The sequence below is a fragment of the Jaculus jaculus genome, chromosome 4, assembly GCF_020740685.1.
Source record: "Jaculus jaculus isolate mJacJac1 chromosome 4, mJacJac1.mat.Y.cur, whole genome shotgun sequence".
Taxonomy (NCBI): Eukaryota; Metazoa; Chordata; class Mammalia; order Rodentia; family Dipodidae; genus Jaculus; species Jaculus jaculus.
The window spans coordinates 104,627,416-104,651,004 of NC_059105.1; the positions used below are offsets into that span (position 1 = coordinate 104,627,416).

At 42.1% G+C, this 23,589-nt stretch overlaps 1 protein-coding gene across 2 annotated transcripts in view; it reads right to left on the reverse strand.

Moving 5' to 3' along the window:
* Positions 1-23,589, reverse strand: part of Sh3rf3 (SH3 domain containing ring finger 3) — a 335,504-nt gene that overhangs the window by 119,060 nt on the left and 192,855 nt on the right. For both annotated transcript variants that reach the window (XM_045147152.1, XM_004651809.2), the window contains exon 2: positions 17,704-17,979. In XM_045147152.1, the coding sequence (XP_045003087.1) occupies positions 17,704-17,979 (276 nt within the window). The remainder of the gene's footprint in view (positions 1-17,703; positions 17,980-23,589) is intronic.

Consider the following 23,589-nt stretch of genomic DNA (forward strand, 5'->3'; position numbering starts at 1 on the left):
CTTGAAGTGAGACCCAAGACAGAATCCTGTGGAGACCAAGATCCTGGACTCCAACTAGTCTACAGCCAAAAGAGAGGCTATACCCATCAAAATCTCTCTTATTTAACAATGCTTATCACATTTAACTTACGCTAACCTCATTCTATGTTGGAGAGTATATTTTTCTTTTTCATAAGGCAGTGAGAACAGAGGAGATAAATGACCCCTTGCACATCAGCCAGGGCCCAGGTGAAACCATGGCAATTGGTGAGATGAGCAAGAGTGCCGCTTCAATGGCAAGCCTGATAACCAGGACCAGGGTGATGGAGACAGGTACTGAGGATACTCAAAATGCACCAAAGCAGAAACCAAAAGCTGCTGAGAGAACAACACTCAAGTAGCCTTAAAATACAATCATTAAGGCTCATGAAATTTTGTAGAAGAGGGGGCAGAAAGATTTTAAGAGCCACAGAGTGGAAGGGAATGCCCAGAGGCACTGACCCCCTGACTTTTACTATGACATCTCATAACCCACCACCCCAGGGGGAATACCAGAAATCCCACTGAGGAGGCTCCTTAGCAAAATGGGGGCATGGAGGAGGGAAATGGTGGTACTAACACATGGTGTGTCCATAGAAAGTTTCTACTCAATTAAAAAAAAAAACTGAAGAAAAACAAAAGGAACAGAATGTATAACCAAGAAAAAGGACTTTGGAACTGATGCATATATACAATGATTCTATCAGAAGAAAAACAGAAACAGAAAAATATTTGAGACAAGAATAGCTAAAAATTTCTCTACTTACTGTCAGTTTCAAAACTACAATTCTAAGAAGCTCACAAAATATGATGCAAGATACATGCCAGAAAAACTATACTTTGGCACAGGCACATCATTGTCAAGGTAAAGAAATGGAACATAAAGAAAAAAATCCAAAAAGAGAGCATGGGGAACATGAAGAAAGGCTCTACCAATGTATAAAAATGGGAAAAATAAAAATTACACTTGACTTCTTAAAACCACATAAGCAAGAAGAGTGAAATGAAACAAATGAGGGCGAGAGGGTAGGAGGGAAAGAGAATGAATTCTACATTCTCCAAAATTATTCTTCAAAAGCAAACAGAAATAAATATTACTTAAACAAACATAATTTGTGGGAATTTGTTTCCAGTAGATTAGCAGGAAGTAGTAAAATAAATCTTTTTGGAATACGAAATAAAAGCAATAATTGTGATTGTTTAAATTGACTGTCAATGTGACAAGACTAAGAGAATTATCTAGGAAATGAGTCTATGGGCATGCCTGTGAGGGGTTATCTCAGTTAGATTAATTGATATGGAAAAATTCACTTTAATTATGCATGTCCATGGGCTAGGGTTCTGAACTACTAAAAAAAAAAAAAAAAAAAGGAGAAAGCTGGCTGAGCAGAAACATTCATTGCTCTCTGCTTCCTCTCTATGGGCTGAATGTGACCAGCTACCTCAAGCTTCTTCCACTCTGATGGGCTATAACCTTGAATTGTAAGTGGGAAAAAGCTCTTCCTTCATATGTTGCTTCTTGTCAGGTCACAGCAATGGGAAAGGAGCTAATACAATTGTGATAGTCTGATTGGATGTTCCCTGATAGATCCAAAAGTTTTATTTAAGCTTGTAACTTTGCTGGAGGAGGTGTCACTGTGGGTGGATCCTAGGGTCCAGTCCTAAGGTGTTCCTCGGGATGGATTTGGAATTCCAGCCTAAAGATATGCAGAGTGCTTGAGCTCTGCCTTGGGTTCCTGTAGTGTGCTTGTTTATGGTGCTGCTAGAGGTATTTCTTTATGTGTGGACCTGAAAAACAGGGAATAGCTTCTTCCACCATTAAGGAACATCCCCTGGATCTGTAAGTGTCAATAAATCTTGTTTCTCTCATAAACTGTGTTTGGTTTGGAGGTTCATCCCAGCAATGTGAAGCTGACTGTGACAGAATTAGTACCAGAGAGTGGGGTGATGTGACCATGTGGATTTTAGTTTTCTGGAACTTTTGCTTACACTTGCAACTAAAGACACCTTCCATGGTGGTAAGCCAAGTTTTACGGACTATTCTCAGAAGATTCAAAACTCATCAAAGCATCAGATAAGAGGGTGACAAAAAGCTTAACACTAAAGGCAATTTATAACATGCTCTCCAATGCTCAGGGAACATTGCCAAAGAGAGGCTAGAAAGAATGTGCAAGCCAAAGGATGAGAAAACATATTGTGAAGCATTGTACTCCTCATAGGAACCAACTGCTACCTTCATGATCCCTCAGTTGGTTACAGATAACCCCATTCAGGAGGGCCCTCAGTGGAATGGGGTGGGGGAGAGAGGATATAAGTGGATAAAAAAAAACTTTTAATGCTTCTTATTCTCAGTAAAGCTTACAGTTTAGTCTTTTTAAAATAAAACGTTATGGAGGCTTCAGTCAGTCCCTATGTTGATTCCTGTAACCCCATTGAGGAGGGCCCCCGAGAAACAGGACCAGGGGCAAGGGGATAAAAGAGTAAAATCTCTCTCTCTCTCTCTGTGTGTGTATGTGTGTGTGTGTGTGTTTGTGTATGTATTTTTATGCAAATTCATTCCATACTAGTTCCACATTCCTACCTATGGGGTCCAAAGGCTATGGAGTACAAAATAAATACCCAGGTCTGCTGTTTTATAAAAAGTGGCATCAAGATGCCTTCCTCCCATATGTATATATATATATGTGTGTGTGTATATATACACACACACACACACTCACACGCACGCACATACATGCATACATGCACACAAACACTGGTGACACTGTTTTGGAAGGTTGTGGAACCTTAGGGGATAGAGATTTTCTGGAGAAGTGGGTCACCTGAGGTATTAGAAAAGATCGGAATCATTTCCTGTTCACTGCCTGCTTCCTGACTGTGGATGCAATGTAACCAGCTACTTAATGCTCCTCCTACCTTCCCTGCCATGAAGGACTCTATCCTCTTGAACTGTAAGTCAAAATAAACCCTTCCTTTATGTTGCTTCTTGTTGGGTACTTAGTTATAACAAGAAAAGTAACTAAATACAAGGGAAACAATATATTTGACCAAAAATGCATACATGTGTGTATGCATGTATGTATGTATATTTATAAATGCCTATATGGAAAGGAAATACATGTCTGCAATGATACAAGGAATAGGAAGGAGAAATAAAGATTATCTTGTACCATAAGGTGCTCTTATTGCCCATGAGGTAGCACAGATTATTTGAAAGTAAATTTGGACTAGTTATAAGTATATTCTGAAAACTCAAGTGCAACCACTAGAAAGGATAACAGAAGTACAACTGCTTATACTAAGAAATAAAATAGGATCAAAAAACTGTTCAGGGCTGGAGAGATGGCTTAGCAGTTAAGGCACTTGCCTGCAAAGCCCAAGGACTCATATTCAACTCTTTAGTTCCCACCTAAGCCAGATGCACAAAGGTGAGGCAAGTGCAAGGTTGCATGTGTCCACTAGGTGGCACAGCATCTGGAGTTCAATCTCAGTGGCTAAAGCCCTGGCATGCCAATTCTCTCTTTCTCTAAAACAAAAATTGAAAAAGGAAAAAAATGTTCAGGCTGGAGAGATCGCTTATTGGTTAAGGTGTTTGCTTGCAAAGCCAAACGATCTAGGTTCAATTCCCCAGTATCCATGTAAAGCCTGATGCAAAAGATGACACATGTGTCTGGAGTTTGTTTGCAGTTGGTAGAGGTCCTAATGTGCCCATTCTCTCTCTCTCTCTCTCTCTCTCTCTAATAAATAAATACTTTAAAAAACTTTATTTAAGACAGTTCACTTAAGATCTCAAAAGTCAGAAAAAAGGGCTGGAGAGATGGCTTAGCAGTTAAGCGCTTGCCTGTGAAACCTAAGGACCCCGGTTCGAGGCTCGGTTCCCCAGGTCCCACGTTAGCCAGATGCACAAGGGGGCGCACGTGTCTGGAGTTCGTTTGCAGAGGCTGGAAGCCCTGGCGCGCCCATTCTCTCTCTCTCCCTCTATCTGTCTTTCTCTCTGTGTCTGTTGCTCTCAAATAAATAAATAAATAAAAATTTTTTTAAAAAAGTCAGAAAAAAGTAGAAGACTAAACGGAACATAAAAGCTAGAAATAACCCTAACCCTGCCCAGCACTTATGTGGGTGCTGAGGTTCTGGACTCAGGTCCTCACGCTGTGTGGCAGGCACCTTTTCCACTGAGCCACCTCCCTAGTCTAAAGGAAAAATTTAAATGCTTTGAACTTCATGAAAATGAAAGCATAATATACCAAAATTTGTAGGATTCAGTGAAAACAGTACTAACAGAAAATAGTTAAAGTATTAAATGCATATATTGAAAAAGAACAAAGTTCTAAAGCCAGTAATTTCAGTTTCTAGTCAATGACCTCAGCTTCCAATTTAGGAAACTAGAGAAAAAAGAAATTAAATCCAAAGAAAGAGGTAAAAATACTAAAATTAGAGCATAAAATTAATAAAATTGAAACACTAAATCAATGGAGAAAATCAATGAAACCAAAAGTGAGTTGGTTGAAAAGAGCAATAAATTCCATAAGCATCTAATGAGGGTAAAAATGAAGACGGAACACAAATTTGTAATATCATAAATAAAAGAAGGGATGTCACTACAGGTCCACTGAGAATTAGAAGAATAATCAAAGACATTATGAACAACTCTGTATCCACAAATGTGATGACCCAAGTGGAACAGAATAATTCCTTGAAAGACACAACTTTCAAATCAGAAAAGAAATAAATGGGCTAAACAGCTCTACATTTAGTAAAGAAATTTAATCAATAATAAATTTCAACAGAAGGCATCATATCTAGATGGATTAGATGATGAATTCTATAGCCCTTAAGAAAGAAATTATACCAGTTCTCTTATGATCTCTTCCAGCAAAGGGAATACTTTGTAACAGATTTTATGAAGCCAGTGTTACTTTAATACCAAACCAGAGAAAACTATAGGAAAACTACAGACCTATATATCTAATGAACATAGTCAAAAAATCGAACAAAATATTGGCAAATTAAGTCCAACAAGGTATAAAAATAATTATGCACTATATATCACAACCAAGTACAATTTAAGGCTGGTTCAACATTCAAAAATCAGGTAATATGGTACATCGATAGGCTACTAATAAAAAGGACTGCAGGAAATTACTTGACAAAATTTATCCCTCATTCATAATAAGAATTTTAGCAAAGTATAAATAGGAGGGAATTTCCTCAACTTGACAAATAGTATCTATGAATTTAGTTCACATTTAGCCATGAGGATCATCAAGCTCAGGAGCAAGGCAAGGACAGTTCTTGCCATGGCTTTTCAACATCATACTGAAAATTCTGACTAATGCAGTAAGAAAAATAAAGTGCAGATTGGGAAGGAAAAAACCAACTGTTTTCATTTGCAGACACAATTGTGTTTACAGCAAAGCTGACAGCATCAACCAAAAAAAAAAAAAAAATGGAACTTACAAGTAATTATAGCTAGGTCAAGGAACCCAAGATTAATGCATAAATGTCTGTTGTTTTCCTATATACCAGTAATGAATAAGTGGAAGTTAAAATTATAGACACAATTTGCATGCTGGTAAAGTGCTTGCCTTGTAAGCAAGGAAGACCTGAGTCTGATCTCCAGAACATATGTTTTTAAAAAGTCAACCATTGTAATCCCAGTGCTGAGGGAGTAGATAGATAGATCCTTAGGATTTGCTGGCTAACCAGTCTAGAATACGTGGTGAGTTGCAGGCCAGTGACAGACTCCGTCTAAAAGCAGACAGTGACTGTGGAGCACCTGAGGTTGTGTTGTGGCCCCAACATTCTTGCACACACCCATGCATGAACACCTGACATGCATACATACATACATACATACATACATATATATATATATATGCATCTGCATATATACACACACACCATGTTCAAAATTCTCACTATTACCATATTTATATAAACATTCCACAATGAAATTCTTACAAATAAAAATATGTGTAAGATCTACAAAAAGAAAACTGTTAAATTCAGAGGAATAACCAAACAACTAAACAAAAAAAAAACAAACAAAAAACCTCCGAGTTATTAGACTGTCAAGATTTTAGTTTCTTCCAATTTGACTTTGACTTATACTTTCAATGTGATCTTCATCCAAATATCAGGGCTACTTTATAGATACCCATAAACTGATTGTAAAGTTGATATTGAGAGGCCAAAGACTCAGACTAGCCAACACAATATTGGAAGAGAACTACAAAGATTGGCACACTAAATACTATGATATAATGAATCTACTTATGAAGACTATGCTATTGGTAAAGACATAAACACAGACAGGTCAAAGGAATAGAACAGAGAACCCTGAATAAGAAGAGAAAAGACCTTCTAAATAAATAGTGATAGACATTATGGTGCCCCTCCCATTTGTCATGAGCAATTGTCAAATCAAACAATGAGATACTACTGCACACTGATCTGCTGGGCCAAAGTCCAGAAGGTTGACACCAAATGCTGATACAGACATGGAAGTATAGCAACTTTGATTCAAGGATTATAGGAATGCAACACAGCTCAGCCACCTTTATTATAAAAGTAAACATAATCTTAGTATACAACCTAGCTGACATTTTCTCAAAGGAATTAAAAAATATATATTTACATAAAAACTTGTACATGGATACTTACAGCAACTTTATTTACAATTACCAAAACTTAAAACTAACCAATGGCTGAAGAGATGGCTTCACATTTAAGACACTTGTCCACAAAGCCAAAGGACCCAGGTTTGATTCCCCAGGATCACAGAAGTGAGATATACAAGGAGGCACATGTGTCTGGTGTTTGTCTCAGTGACTAGAGGCCCTGATGTACCCATTCTTTCTATTGACCTTTTTCTCTTTCTCTCTCTCTCTTTCAAATAAATAAATAATATATTTTTTAAAAGAAAAGTAACCAAGATGGGTCAGTTCAATTTCACATCACTCTGATAAAATAGCTTGAGGGGTAGGGAGATGTCTGAGTAGTTAAAGGTGTAGTTTGCAAAACTTGCTGGCCTAGGTTCGACTCCCTGGTACCCACAAAAAGCCAGATGCACAAAGTGGAACATGCATCTGGAGTTCATTTGCAGCAGCAAGAGGCCCTGGAATGCCCATATTTATCCTCCCTCTCTCTCCCTCTCTCTCTCTCTCTCTCTCTCTCCCCCCCCCCACTCCTCTTTGCTTGTAACTAGCTAACTTACTAACTAAGTAAAATAACCTGAGAAAACAACTTGAAAGAGGAAATGTTTATTTTGGCACTTGGTTTCTGTGCTTTCAGTCCATCACGGTGGGAAGGGTGTGACAGCAAAAAGTAGCTCACCTTAGGGTGGCAGGAAGCAGGGAAAATGCCTGTGCTAGGAGGCTCTCTTTTTTTCCCTTTTATTTTTTTATTCCACCAGGGTCCCCAGCCTATGGGATGGTGCTCCCTACATGCAATGTGGGTTTCCCTCAATTAGCTAATACTCTCGAGAAATGTTTTCACAAACATAATTAAAGGTGTGCTTTACCAATCTACTTGGTGCCTCTCAATCTTATCAAGTTGAATTATCACAATTTACTTTAGTATGGAATGTGGATAAAGAAACTGTGATATATCCAGTAAAGGCTTACTACTCAACAATAAAGATAATGGGCTATAAAGCTACAGGAAGACATAAATTCACATTACTAATTGAAATAAGGCAACATACAGTGTCATTCCAAATACATGACAAGGTAAAGGCAAAAGTGTGGAGGCAATAAAATATCAGTGATTGCAAAGGGCCAGGGGAGTAGGAAGAATAAACAGATGGAGCACAGCTTTAGAACAGTGAAAACACTCTGTATATATGATACTATGAAGATGTGTATACATGTTGCATTTGTCCAGATCTATAACATACAACACTAAGAGTAAACCCTCATGTAAACAATGGCGACTAGGTGATGCAATTTCAAGAAATGCTCACAGAGGCGATAAGGTACCCCTGTAGTAGGGTTGTTGATCATAAAGGAGGTTGAGTATGTGAAGGAACATGGTACATAGGAAACCTTTGCATCTTCTGCTATAGTTTGCTATGAACCTAAAACTGCTCTCAAAGTTGGTAAGTGACAACACCTTATAACATGAGTGTATAACTCACATAATGGATTCATCCTTGGTTCTCATAGATGTGGGAGGACAGGAGGTTGGTGATGGGTGGAGGTAATGCATCTCTGGTACCATGCACTTCCAGATTAGGTGGTTATTGTAAGAATACATTCTTTCTGTAATGCTTGTAAAGCTGCCTAATTTTGATTCATGGAGTTTTGGGTACACCATAGTACAAATAGATAAGATGGGTTGCTTGTTTGTTTTCTCCTTAATAAGGAGTAGCAGTCTACCCAGTGTGGACAAAGCACAGAACGCCATGAATGTGGCATATAATCGGAACATGTCTTCAAAGGGACACACCATTCTAAAGAAGCCATCAATTATATCAACACCTCAGACCCAAACCACACAAGCCCAGTTAATGAGGTAGAAACCCGTCTCAGAAACAAGAGCAGTGGGGACTATGACTGTGCCTTTGAGCTTTGCCATCATAGCTACAGTGGGAAGCCAGGCTTGTCCCCGGTCACACTGAGAGGGTACTATGGGCTGAGATTCCCTGAGAAACAGACTCAATTCTAAAGATAGGTACTGGCCAGGGAATTTGTCATCACTTCTGGTGTTAAGCAGGAAAGAATATGTCCCTTTCCAGTCTCTAACATACTTGTACATTCCCTAAGGGCTAATCCTGAGAGGGGCCTTAAGGCTGAGGGAGAGGTGATCCTTCTCAAGAAGGTTGGGGAAGCTCACTTATAGAGAGATCATCACTATCCAACCCAATGCACATATAGTAAAACGTTACTCTAATACAAGACATGGCTCCCCAACTCTGCTCACTTCACATGTTCTACTGTGAGGTCAGTGAATAGAAGGCAGAGCCTGCAAGAAATACTCAATCTGGGGCCGGAGAGATGGCTCAGCACTTAAGGTGCTTGTCTGCAAAGCCTTAGGACCCAGGTTAAATTCCCCAGATACACATGGTAGCACATGTGTCTGGATTCATTTGCAGTGGCTAGAGGCCCTGGCATGCCATTCCTTCTCTCTCACTCTCTCTTATAAATAAATAAATAAATGTTTTTTTAAAGCTCTATCTGGCTAGATGAAGGTTTGGCAGAATCTTGTGGTAGGCAACTATTCTGGCTCAAAGGTCAATTTTAGTTTCTGAGGCTGGTTAGAAACTTATGATAGTGTCAGGATTCAGAACACTTCTATGGATTCGGCTTATCTATCGATTTATTTATCTATCTACTGGGCACTAAGCTAAGAAAACACATGGAGCCGGCTACTTTATGTATCTGATTTACTTTCTTTTTTTTCAAGGTATGGTCTCGCTCTAGCCCAGGCTAACCTTGAATTCACTATGTAGTCTCAGGGTGGACTCGATCCTCCTACCTCTGCCTTCAAATAATGGGACCAAAGGCATGCCCAGTTACTTTCTATACTGAAAAACAAGTAACTCACTTTGTCTATGAATTGAGAATGGTTTTCCACAGCTCTGTCTCTAGGAAGGGCCAGAGAGTAAGCACTTCCAGTTTTATAGGCAAACTACTTAGCTTTGCTGCTGGAGCAAGATGGTAGCTGAATGGACACGGCTTTGTGCCAATGAAACGTGATGTACAGAACCAGGTGGCAGGCAGAGCTTGGCTGGGAATCCTAGTTGATCAACTGTTGGTGTAGAGAAATAGGCCAAATCAAACCAGATGCCACAGCCATCACTGATGGCTGGATGAGATGACAAGTCTCTGGACTAAAATGGTTGTATTCAAAGATTTTATGAATGAAAATTGTTTCCACAACATCATTACATTTTCATGCACAAAGCTCAATTTAATTACAGGTTTCATGTCAGGTTCCAGTGACTCACTGTGAACCAGCAGACCTCCATTTGCTGTTTTTCCTATTCCCTGATATTTCTGAGCTTTGCAAAAATACCAAGTACCATATGGCCCTGGGTTTCCTTGGCATTCAGGTGGTCTCTGGGTGGTCTGAAATGATTCTAAGTTTGAGTTATAACATAAAGTAACTATTTAAAACTATATGAACTTCCTTACTGAGGCTTAGTGAATAATACATCTGCAAAAAAGTCAGGTAACATGTTGGCCTTATCATCTATAAAGGCCTTAAAGCCAAATTTTTAATTAATTTGCCTGCCTCTCCTAACATGTGTGCATTCACTTCCACTTGTGGAGAAAGACAGTGGCAAATACATGGCCTCTGTTAAGGACAGAGCTGACTATCAACCTCCTTTGTCCCCTCCTAGGCTCGCAGAGCACAGTATTCTTTGCCACCAGTTTACAGGAGGTACAATTGGTTAAAAGCCATAGCTCAGGGTTGGAGAGATAGTGGCTAAGGCACTTGCCTGCAAAGCCTAGGGACTCATGTTTGATTTTCCAGGTTCCACATAAGCCAGACAAAGTGACACAAGGGCACAAGGCTGCATGTGTGCACAAGGGGGCCACATGTCTGGAATTCATCTGTAGTGGCTGAAGGCCCTGGCACGCCAATATTCTCCCTCTCTCTCTCTTGCATATAAAAGGCCAATCTGTTGGACTTTCCTCAAAAAAGTATTTTTAAAAATTCAAAAAGCCATAGCTCATATCAAATGCTTTAGGTCTCAGCCTGAAATGCTCAGACAAATCAAAGTGAAGAGTCCCTGCAGCACTGCTGGATAAAGCAGAATCCAAGCACGTGATATTTCTCTTCTAAGTGAACCATTTGGCAACAGCATGTGTGGAGCCCCTACATCCAGTTTCCAAAGGGCTAAAACTTTTCCAGATCTCCTCTTTATTGTAATCAAGGGGTGTCCAAGAAGGAGGAACAAACCAGAGCTACCCAGCCCCCTTTAGCCTCCTAGCCTGGCCCCAAATGTCTCCCCCTGACCTCACCCCCAAGCTGCAGCATGAAATCAAATCTGCCCTGCTGTAGGTGGCCAGCTGCAGATACCACTCTGTCTCAAAAAGAAAAGAAAAATAAAAAATGGAAAACCTGAGAAGCTACTCAGCCTTTTGTTACAGAAACAGCACAGAATTATACCTCTGGTCACTGGTATGGTTGTGTTGAGGCTCTTTATGAAGTAATTAGCTGTCACTGACCCCCCACAGAGCTGTTTCTATCCTGGTTATACTAGAACCTCCAGCTCTAACTTGCCAGACAGCTTGCAAGGGCCCGAGAGTGCTCACAGTGAGCCAGTGACAGATCTCTCACGTAGTTTCAGGGCTGAGGAAATCTGCAATCACAGGAGGGGTCTAGGGAAGAGGGAGAGGTCAGAGTTCAGACCATGCCCTTTTGGTACTTGGAGCACCCCTATCCCATTACACACATAGGATAATTACATAGGATAGTTTTTGGCCTGTATGATTGTCCATGGGTTATCAACACTTGTTGGTGAAATTCAAGGAGCTATTCCCAGTACCCAGGCACAGAGCTGGTTCCTGCAACACAAGCCAGGGTTGACATAACTAACTAAAGTAGTATTCCAAGGAAACTGGATGGCAAGAAACTAACACTCACAATAGCAAGATGGCACTTCCCTAGGCCACAGGACACTCTCAGCTTCACATATGCCTTCAACATCCCTCCCTCCTGAGTGCTACAGTGTTGCTTACTGGGGATGGGCAGTGAGCAATCTTGACCCATTCTTAGGCAGACAGTATCATGTTGCAAAACCTCCATCTCAATAAGGGAAAGGTTAAGTAAAAAGATAACCCCTGAATATTAGATAGCCCTCCCCACCCTCAGTAGGGTCTGAGAAGAGAAAGGCTGAATTGTGAATAGGTATAGTAGGATGCCAGGCTGAGAAGAAGAGATATACAGACTGGAGAGCCCATGCCTCCTGAAGAGAGAACTGACCAAGAGGTTGGTGTGGCCAGCTATAGGGAAGGCAAGGCCAGGAAGAAAGTGAGTATGGAGAAGGCCTGATTCTGGATCAGGTAGGGTCTTGGAGATAGTGCAGGACGTGCCACTGACTAGAAGGAATATGAGAAGTCACTGGTGGGTTCTAATCAGGGTACTGTTGACTGGCTTTGTGGCATCCACCCACAAAGAGCAGGCTAGGGCACCTGCAGGGCGATATGTTTGCCAGGGCCAGGATGTATCTCAGGGAGAAAGATTCATGTTATGCATACATGGCACTTTCTGATAGAGCTTTAAATGAGGCTTGGTTTGAAAACCAGAACTGTTTGCCTATTTCTTTGAACATCACCTTCAGGTCAAAAATAAAAAAAATCTGGCTGGACAAGCAAGGGCATTCTGTAATAAAGGCTAGGACTGACAAGTATTCCTGTGTCCTGCTTTGCAGCCGTGCACTTTAATAACACTTCTTTGGCCAATGTGTAGTTTACATACAGAAGAGTCTGGACGGTGGAGTTCAGAATGAGAGTTGGAACCTCTGAGTGTTCCTGGCAATTTTTCCAAGTAAAGCAGGTGAGCAGGGTGCTCAGAGGGAAGAGAGTGATTAGGGGCTCAGCTCTCTTTGGGCCTCTCTTGCTCTAGGTCTTAGCCACAAAGGGGACATGAAGCAAAAGCAAGTCCTGTGATCCAGCCTCCTCTCTCAGAAACAGCAGAACGACAGCAGATCCCAGGTATGTGGCTGTGCTGGTGACTGTGCAGCAGCCTCTGCAGCGTCCAGGGGAAACTTGTCCCAGTTATGGCCCACAGGAAGTCAGAGTGCAGCAAAGCAGTCGGGGACATCGCTCTCCATGTGAGTGAGAATTCTGACCAACCTAAGCCAAATACCCTATCTCGAGGGAACCAAGACTTGCCCGGCACCAGGAGGAAACAATACACACCACGCAATCATGGAAATGCCTACTGTGAACTCCATTCTTTTTGCACATGCAATCTCAGTATCATTTCCTTTTATAATACAAAGAAGCCTCGAAGATGGAGTAAATGTTCCAAAGTGAGTATATTACGAGTTAAAGTGGCTTCATTCCCAGTCTGACACTTGAGACTAAACTATCTGCCCTTGATCTCAGTCAGTCCCCAGGGTAGGAAGAACATAGTCTGGGATTTGGAAGAGTTCCTGGGCTTTAGAGAAATGGTAATTAAGCAGCCAGTATACAACCTCAAGTAGGTTCTATGGAAGAGTCTTACAGAGTCACTAACAGAGCAAGAGTTTGGGTAGATCAGGACAAATGGTAGACGTGTTTGCAAAGAGTTTTTGCCAACTAAAAGCATTCCCTGAGCAAAGCGCTGGGACTGGGTAAAGGTGAGGGACTGCAATGAGGATCAGAATTAAACAGCAGCTGCATCCACCATGTCTGGAGGTTCTTCCATGTGGCAGCTCACTAAGGTCTGGGTTGACATGGACAGTCTCAGCCTTGACACAGGATCCCATGACTAGCTAGGCACTGCTATGCTAAAGACATTGTAGCCTTTGTAAGTTAATAATGCCACAGAATGAATTTACACAGACAGCTCAAGTTCTCTATAACATGCATAGTTCCCTAACAGTGATACCAATGTCTTATGAACAAAGAGTTGTGTGGTGGGAGTTCAAGAAGCATTTGCTAATTTTCATGGTTGATGGAAAATAAAACAATGACAACAAGCTTCCAAAACTCTAATGAAGCTCATCTTCTCCTCAAATGTCCAGTCCACAGTTCAGCTCTTTACTTAGATCATCCAGCCCCTGGCCCCACCAAGTAGGCACTTGTATTCTGGCCTGAGGCTGAGTTGCTCTAAACTAGCAGGGTTAAGTGTCATCCAAAAGCCATATAGTCAGATACTATGTCTCCTTCTATACAAAGCCACCTTCAAGCCAGCATCTGTGTGAACTAATTGGGCATAGACGAAGAGCCCAGTGAGTGCAGGGCTGGCCTTTAATCTTTGTATTTGCATATGCCCAGTTTTTGGAGTTGGACTACTTAGAAGTTATAAAATAGGCATTTAAAAGCTGTGTCACAAAATGTAAATTAATCATTAATTTTCTTCTTAAAACACAGATTGGTTTTAGAATGGCTTTAATGATGTTTTCACAAGAGCTGTTCAAAAACCAATGCTGAAGTTGAGCTTTGACCCATTTGTTTCACAACTTCTTAAACACCAAAATGGTGAGTTTTAAAGGGACATAAAATGTCCCCCATAGGGAAGGAAAAATGGCTTAGCAATTAAGGTACTTGCCTGCAAAACCTAAGGACCCATGTTCAACTCTCCAGATCCCACATTAAGCAGACACACAAAGGTGAGGCAAGCACAAGGTCACAAGTGTCCACTAAGTGGCACAAGCATCTAGAGTTCAATTACAGGGGCTGAGGCCCTGGAGTTCCAATCCTCTTTCTCTTCTCCCCCCCCCTTTTGTTCTCTCTAAAAATAAAATAAAATAAAATAAAATAAAATAAAATAAAATAAAATAAAATAAAATAAAATAAATCTCTCCCATAGACTCATGTTTGAATCCTTGTTCCCCATCTGGAAGTGCTGGTTTTGTAATGTTATAGAACCTTTAAGAGCTAGGACCTAGCGAGAGGAACTGGCTTGCTTTGGGCAAGGGCCTTGAAGCAATGTTATATCTCAGGCCCATGTATGGTCCTGGTATCCTTTCTCTCCTTCATGGTCGACTAGATACGAGCAGCTAACCTCATCCTCCTGTTGCCACACATGTGATCTGCTCCCACTGCCATGCCTTCCTTGCCAAGATGAATTATGCCCTCAAAAATGGTGGGGAAAATAAAGCCTTCTTCTTTAAGTTGCTTCATTTCAGGCATTTTGTCACAACAATGAGAAAGTAACTAACATAGGAAAGCAATACCACCTCTGGTTCTTACAGATCTCTGTGTCTTTGCAGATGCCAGAATGGAACATATCCAAATGAAAATCAAGGCTTCTCTTGGCACTCCAAGCTGGCATGAGCCAGGGATGCTGCAGTATAAGAACCACCAGGACAGCTGAATATTCAGTCATATGTGGTAGAGGAAAGCTACTGGGATGTGGCCATGTTTATCTCAGTGGAGCTCCAGGCACTGCCCATGCCCTGCCATGAAACAGACATGGAACAAAGACCTTCCCATGTCCTCTGCAACCTAAGTATGGAGTTTTAGGAGTGAGGAGTGCAGGCAGAACAAGACAGCTTTGCTCTGTGGGGAATGGAGTAGAGAACAGAAGTCGTGGTGAAAATGTGAGATGAACATAGTACAGATTTTTTGTGAGTCATATTCAAGGCCTCTCTTATGCTATACAGGACTCACAGGAGTCAAGACAAAAAAGGTCTTGCACAAAGATCCTGTGATATGACACTTTCTACTTGGACCCTGTGGAAATAGCTTCTACTTTCAGTAAAAGAAGAGCCCCAGACCCTCACACAGCTGGTATACCTGCTCTTGGATCTCAAGTCTTGGTCTCTTTTCTGGGAACCCTGCATGACCATACCTATATCAGTGGCACATTGAGGCCAACAAAGCCACATATTCCAAACACACCAAACATTGAACAAGTCTGTGATTGTTATTCTGGTTGTCAACTAACAAGATTTAGAAGTTCTATGGAAACAAATCCCTTGGTATGTCTATTAGGAATTTTCTAGATTACATTAATTGATGCGGTAAGCCCCACCCAAACTGTGGACAGTACCATTACATGGACTGAGGCTGTATGTCTTAGGCTGTATACAAAGGAGAAAGCCAACTGAGTACTGTATTCATCACTCTTTCTACTCTTTCTCTACTGATGTGATGCTATGACATAGACTTCTTGCTCCTGCATGCTTTTCCTACCATGATGGACTCTATGCTCTGGAACTGTAAGCCCAAAATAAACTCCTTCCTCCTTTTTAAAATGCATCTGATCAGGGATTTGTACCAGCAATGAGAAAGTAACTGATATGAAAGCTAAGACAATAAAGCTCTAATTTGTCTCTTAAGGACTAATTCAATGTTTCTCTGGAAATACTAATTAATTCTATCACTGACTCACTTGGAGTCCTCACCCCTTATCTCATCTTATTCTTTGGAGATAAAGAACAGCTTAACTTCCTTTAGACTGTCTTCTGTATGCGTACATCAGTTGACTTATTTGTGCCTGCCACCTCCACCCCCAGTCCAGGCTACAGAGGGCAGTGAGTATGCCTGTTCTGTGTCCTGGACAGAGTGCAATGTCTAGCAGAGTGTAAGGTCCTAAACATATTTGTGGAATAAGTACCCATCTGTTCTCTTGTCCACAGGACTCTGGTCTTCACCTGCAGCTAAGTATCCCAGGCAGAGGTCCCTAAAATGGAATTGATAAGCAAGGAAGGCTGTACCACAGGGAGAAGGTGAGCTGCCCTGAAGTACCCAGAGCTCTGCACTCTTCCCAGTGAGTTTTTCTGATGAGCTTCTTCCTATACCTTGAGGAATTTTGTTCTCTGGGGCCCGTTTCCTTAGCAAGGCTTAAGGGTACCCCAAGAAGTAACAACGTGCCATCACAGAGCAACCAATGGCCTGTGGAGACTCACTTCCCAGGGTGGAGTTTCCAAAACCCACTGGGAAGGGAAGCCAGAAAGACACCCTGTGAAACTACTGCAAGTCATCAGACTGAGACAAAGAGAGCAAAGGAGACAGGGGGAGAAAGGCTGGTACTGGCTTCCTGGAGCGCTACACCAGCCAGATGACAATGGGAATTAGTATCTGTGCACCTTGATGAAAGGAAGAGAGAAAGAGTTATATCAATGAATGAAAAATAGATTGTTCTCTGTCAGGATGAATAACAGAATAAGACTTAAATAGCAGCCCATCACAGGACATACAAATTTCCACACACAGAAAAATGGTATGCAAGGTACTCTTGCAGTCCTCCAGAGAGCTGTGGTGCTATAACCAAGCTCTGCGTCAGCAGGTTGGGAGGACAGTGGGTGAAAAGAAGGAATTGAAAAGAACATGGTACATTAAGCCTGAGACTAAGAATTCCAGTTGTTATTTACAGTTATGAAGGGAGTGGGGACAGAAGAGAGGAAGGAAGTATAGATAACAGAATAAATGGTAGTAAAGAAACGAAGGCTCCCACTGCTTCCCTTGCATCCTCTGAACACTAAAGACAAAGTGTAAGCATGTTTGGTGCTGGTAACTAATAATAGGAGCTCAAGGGCAACTACATACCTGGTCCTCTGCATTTTACGGGAGACATCCTAAGTACTACTTAGTTAGTATCTAAGTCTTCCAGCTAGGTACTTCAAAGGGTTCTCCATTCCTGGTCAGTCCCTCTGCTTCCCTGAAGGAGGGATATAATATTGGCTTTGAGGCCAGCTGCCACAGCCCTGTTAACAAGGGGCTGAGCACACGTTTCCTCATGATCCCTGTGAGAAAGAATCACTTCCCTGCATGGAGTCAGTATTTAAAACTTTAAAACCATGATGCTAACAGTAGCTTATATATCTAAGAGTCAGCACCAGTACTGGATAGGGCCATGAGTCAGCCTTCTTGCTATGCCATCTCTTATTATTCACCACCAACAAAAACATCCCAAGAAGCAGATATACTGTGGAGGCACACAGAGGGAAGTTTGTCATTTGCTCATGGTCTGGGGGAGAAACCAGGCTTGAAATCCAGCAAGAAGATGCTGTCCAGGCTGTAGGTTCTTGGCTGAGAAGCCATGAATGGACACAAAGGCTAAGCAAGGAGCTCACCTTACCTTGGTGAAGGTTAGACAATCTTTGTCTTGGTCTCGGTCCTTCATCTCAAAATCATAAAGTGCTTTGCCTTGGGGTGGGGCCTGCGGCAAGGGCCTGACACACTGGATGTAACTGGCTGGGAGGAAGCCATGTGTGCCCTGCAGTTCCCCGTGGTACCAGTTCTCATCTACCTTGCGCCGCAGGATAATGATGTCCCCCTTGTTGAACTTGAGGTCACCAGGTTCTTTTCCCTCATAGCTGTAGAGTGCCTTGCCATAGGGAAGCTTGGATAGATTCTGAAAACAGAAAATAGCATGTGGTTACTTGGAATGATCCTCCTCAATGCTCAGCAAACCTGTCTTGGAAGCATGGATTCAAAGGGCTTTGAGGGTCTTGGGGGTATGTAGAAAGAATACTCTGGAAAATATTCTAAAGGAATAAACAACATGTCACAGGTACATGCAAGTTCCGTGACCACAATGAGACAAGGGTCCCATCACAATAAACTCTCTCAGTAGTGTACATGAAGGCCAGATGCAACTCTGGGCTTTCTGCAGACCAGTTCACTACCATGAGCAGGTTCTGAAGAGAGTGATGAATTATTACCCTTTATTAGACAAGGGGATCCAGGCATGAGAATGAGGACAGCTGGCTCACAGTGGATCCCTGGTGCAGGAGGTGGCCTCAGAGCCCAGGGGATATGGGTTGTAGAATGTTCTTATCCACTACTATTCTAAATCATTTTCCATTGGATGCTGCTTCTCAGGGAATTTCATCTGAAAATGTCCCGGATTTCTAATAACTATTATACCTCACAAAACTTCTTTTTTCACCTACTGGCTCTTGTTAGCAACTCAAGACATGCAAAATATGTTTTCAAGTTGAGCAGGTGCATCCACATCTCATTCATCATGTCATGCCTCCTTCTCCCTAGACGCTACTAGAGGTACACACTCACCAGGCCTGAGTGAGACCCACCTGCCTGAGGATCTATGAGACTGCCCCAGACCCTCGGTCCCAAGTGACACACCTCCCATCTCTCAAGCCATGACCCACAGCTTTTCACACAATATTGTGGTCCAGAAAAAAAGAACAACTCCAAGAAAATTTAACTCTAATCTTGTACCATGGAGAGATATTGTCATCCTGCAGTGGTTAGTCAACCTACACCAATGTAATCTGCCACATTGTCTCAAACAGTGACCAGCTCTAAAGCCCAAACAAAATCCTTGGCAACCTTCACAACAAGGAGTCTGTCAGTGATCCTGAGGCTCACCATCCACTCTGTGTTCCTCTAACTGGCCCCGCTCTGTAAACACTGGCAGGCTACACAGGTTTCTCTTGCTTTCCTTTCCTGGTGGTTCACACCTGCTCAGTAGGACAGCTTTGCCAAAGATCCATTCTGTGCCAGAGGAAAGCCTTGCTATTGTCCCCATGTCAATGCCCAACAATTCCCCACCAGAAGTGGTGATTTCTCACTAGGGCTGCCTGTGCCAAGGGTTTCTGTACTATTTGAATCAATCAATAGCTACACAAACACTCAGAGAAGCAGTACATCAAAAAAGTCTTTGTGGAGGGTTTAATAGCACATTGCAGCTCAATCATTCTACATTTATGTCTCAGCAAGGTCTGATGACAGCAGTTAAGAGAGACCTGCTGGCAAACTGACAAAAAGCCCTCACTACCCAATTAAATAGTAACACCAGAGAATTTTTCATTACAGACTAATTCAGGGGGGTATCAGTTTGTGTCCAATAGTACTCAATCTGGATGGCTTTCTAGTATAAGCACAATAAACTGTAACAGCCCCAATTCTAGAGGGCAGAGCCAAAGGGTTATATTCAATACAGGCACTGTACTTAGAAAAGACTGATTGGTGGCTGGCTTTGGGCCATCAGAAGAATCTCACTGCCACACGAGGATGAACCCAATCCCTGGCCCAGTCAGGGACAATTGTGTCTGAAGACACTTTTGGTGGTCATATCTGGGAGGTGGGGTGTTACTAGCATCTAATGGATAGAGGCCAGGGATACTGCCAAATACCCTGTAATTCACAGGATATCCTCCAACAAGAAGGAATTATCCAGCCCACAATGCCAGTAGGTGAGGAAACCCTGGGCCAGTCTGTTAGATTAAATATATAAAAGTATGGAAGATGACTCTTGTTATGTTTCAATTTAGCTTTAAAAGTCAAATATATTTATTTTCATGATGAGAGTATTTTCAGTACTGACCACATGGCAATATTTAGATTGTTACCCAAGAAAGAGGTTTTAAGGAAGAGTAAGAAAAGAACTTGCTCTTTATATTAAAAAAAAAAACAGTCTTCCACCGGCCTCCTCTACCCGACACACACACTCCTCACCACCATCACCACCCCCGCCGCCACCATCATCATCGACAAAGACTGCCTTCTGTTTTCTCTTGCTGCCAGACTCATCTCATTGAAGGGAATACTCAAAGTAGGTGTCTAAGAACCACATAGACGTTTGTGTTACTATTTTTTACAATGACAAGAAAGGGATAAGCTGATCTTTGGACCATGGCTCTGTCACCTCCAAGGCTCTAAAGGATCTGTTAAGAAAGATCCCTCTCCCAGCTTCCCTTCATGGTAGGGACACCACCTTCCTCATGAACCTCAGCACCAGCTTTTTCTACATAGAGTGACATGGGGCCCATGGTAAGTGCCACTCATATCCACAATGCACAACTGTGGCACTGCATCACCCAGGTTACCTAGGAAGATAGGGATACACAGCAAGAGAAATGGAGGTGTTTTCTGGGAGGAAGCCTGGCTTCAAGTTTTGGGCTCCAAACCACCTCCCAGGCTAGTGCCCCACAATATACCCTCTTCTTTGTTCTGAGCTTCAGAAAGCTCTGGTTTTTTCACTGATTCTCTCCATGGGCACTAGCCTCACATGTGTGGGTTTTGGCCCCACACATATGGACCACGCCCCACCACTATCATGATCTCCAGTTATAACTGCTTTGTGTGTCTCTGACTCTCAAATCAATGTGGGCTTCCACTTTCCTTCTGACCAGTGACCTAATGACAGTCTAGCCACTTGTCTGACAAGTAGATCAGCTGGAGAGGCTTGGTGATGTCGTTGTCTGTCATTCAAGTTCTACTTTCTGTGTTCTCTATCCTGACCATGGAATTTCTGTTAAGCCTCAGCTTTCTTCCTCATAACTCAATTGCTAGGCTATTGGAGACACCATAGCTCTTTACCTCTCATTGCCCAGCCCTCCTCTATGTCCAGTGTGCTGTTTACTGTGTTCTGGATGTCCTGGTGCAGAGGTGAGTCCAACCTGCAAGCTTCCAGTGCTTTCCACTGCTCAGAAGGAATCCAAATTCCTTGGCACAAGAGCTAAGGCCCAGGGCTACACAAGCACACTTTTTCAGTGATGCTATCATCCAGGGAGGATGCACTTCTAAAGCCTATGGGCTTTGCTGACGGTTCTAAACTACCACCTTTCCTTCTCATTCATAGTACCCAGGCTGGACTCCTAAGCCTGGAAGCTTCCTCTGACCACACTGGCCCTTTTCAATCAAGGCCCCCTGTGCAGGGCAGTGCTGTGTTCAACATGACAACCAGAACCTAAGAGAGTCTCAGCATAAAGTAGATGCCCTCTTTATGCTGTTAGCTCAGAGGAACTCAGGTTAATCCCAAATCACGCCTGTATACTGTGTCCCAACTGGTAAGCAAGGAGATGAGAGCGGGGAAAGCCATGGGGCAGGGAAGGTCAGGGCCCACTCATACACCCTTCTGACTGACTATTGTGAGCATCTAACAGAACAAAATCTTGAGAGGCAATAAGCACTTTTAAGATACAAGATACACTTCTGAGGAAAAATATGAATAAATGAATACATAAATAAATATTTCAGAAACCGATAGTGAAAGACAGTTATTGCAGGAGTAGAAGAGCCAGGAACTGATTCTCCCTGTTGCTAAGAAAATGATCCTTAGAAATGGTAACTTTCAGCCCTCCACAACCTTTCATCTTCAAAGCTCTTTTAAGATTAACTAATTAGCTCATAGACAGTCCTAGAGGCAGCTGAATACTATTGAGGGGAACAAAAATTCTAAAACTCTCCATGTAGCAACCCTTCTTCCCATAAACCCAATCTGAACCATTTCCTTTCTCTTCAGAGACAGCTTCTTTCATATGGAAGGTACTCCCCATAGGTGGAGCTGACTTCAAATATTGCCAGAAAGTCATCATTATAGGGCTCAAGATGTTAAGGAAAAAAATAAAGGGAAGAGGGGGCATAATACATCTAGGGAACTACAGAACAATTAACACCAGCCACTCCTGCAAGACATTAATAATAATTAAAACTTAAAATGTCAATTTCATGGCTCATTACACAGATGAGACATACAAATCTTCCTCTGGGCTTAATACCCTACCCCGTGGAGACAGGGCTCTTATACATGCATGGCAGCATTCACTGGCTTCCCCAGGCTCATATTTAGTAGTGAGCGCTGACAAATGTGATTCCATTATGTCCTCCATCTCAGCACATCTGTGAGCCAGGGAAGGTGTCACCATCGCCTGCAGCCAAGTGAATGGACATGCTCAGATGGTTATTACAGACCCCTACCAAGCTGAAGTCAAGATCAAGGAGGAAGAACTCCTCTTTTAAACCCTAAAACCCCCACCACTTCTCTTTCACTCAATGTCTCACACATAGTGCCTGGTACTCATGGTTCTAGCTATCTGTTGTCAATGGCTACAGGTCCCATCAGGACAGACATTTGGTCTCTTTTTGCTCACTGTTAAACCCGAAACTGTCGCCTGGCATAGGTCACAGGTTCAAGAATTCAGCTGGTTGAATGACAATGTGAAAGTTTTCATGATTAAAACAGAATCACTTTTTAAAAATATTATATTTATTTATTTATTATTTGGGGGGGAGAGAGAGAGAATGAATGGGCATAACAGGGCCTCTAGCCACTGCAAATGAACTCCAGACACATGTGCCATTTTGTGCATCTGGCTTATGTGGGTACTGGGGAATTGAACCTGGGTCTTTAGGCTTCACAGGCATGTGCATTAACCACTAAGCAATCTCTCCAGCCCTAGAATCATTTTTATCAAGCCATAGCCAAAATATTAGGCAAAGCAAGCTAAGAGGCTAAGAAAGGAATCTCAGAAATTCATGGCCCTTAACTAAACAAAAGATTTCAAGAACCACAGACATTGCACACAGATCACTATTACCTTATACAAACATGCATACTACAATGAAATCTGTTCAACCTTGGACCTGAGATTGTTATTGATTTTAAAATCAAGGATTTAAAAATAGGCAAGGATTTGTTTTATATTTTGTGTAACCCTCATTTTGCTTTTGAAACTGCTCCTTGCCTCCAGCTCCTGGCCATGTGCCTAAGATTAGAGAAATCCTCTTGACCATTATTTTCTCTACAATATGAGGCTTGGTGTCCATTGCTAATAGTGGCTGTCCCTAGACAAATAAGGAGGCACCAGAACTTTCTTGACAAGGAACAGGGCATTCCAGCTGGAGGAAATGGTTAAAGGTGGACATGAGGCCCACTTATCCACTAACTCCAGACCCACCAGCACATGACAGAGCTAATATATGATACAGAATGCACATGTATAGCATTTTAGGAATGGAGAGGTGGCTACAGGGAGAGACCAGAGCCCTAAACAAAGCATTACAAGGTCTAATCCAGTGTCTACCTTGTGTTTTTTTTTTTTTTCTAATATGTGAGAGTGTTGCAAACATCAGTGGGGAAATGAGGCTCACCAAGGCAAAGTCTGTGTTTTCCAGCCTTGCTGGTAGCAGCTCTAGAGGCACATCAAAACTTCTGCTAGTGGAGTGCAAATCAACATGATTCTGCAAATATGTAATTTCTGGTGGGGTACATGGC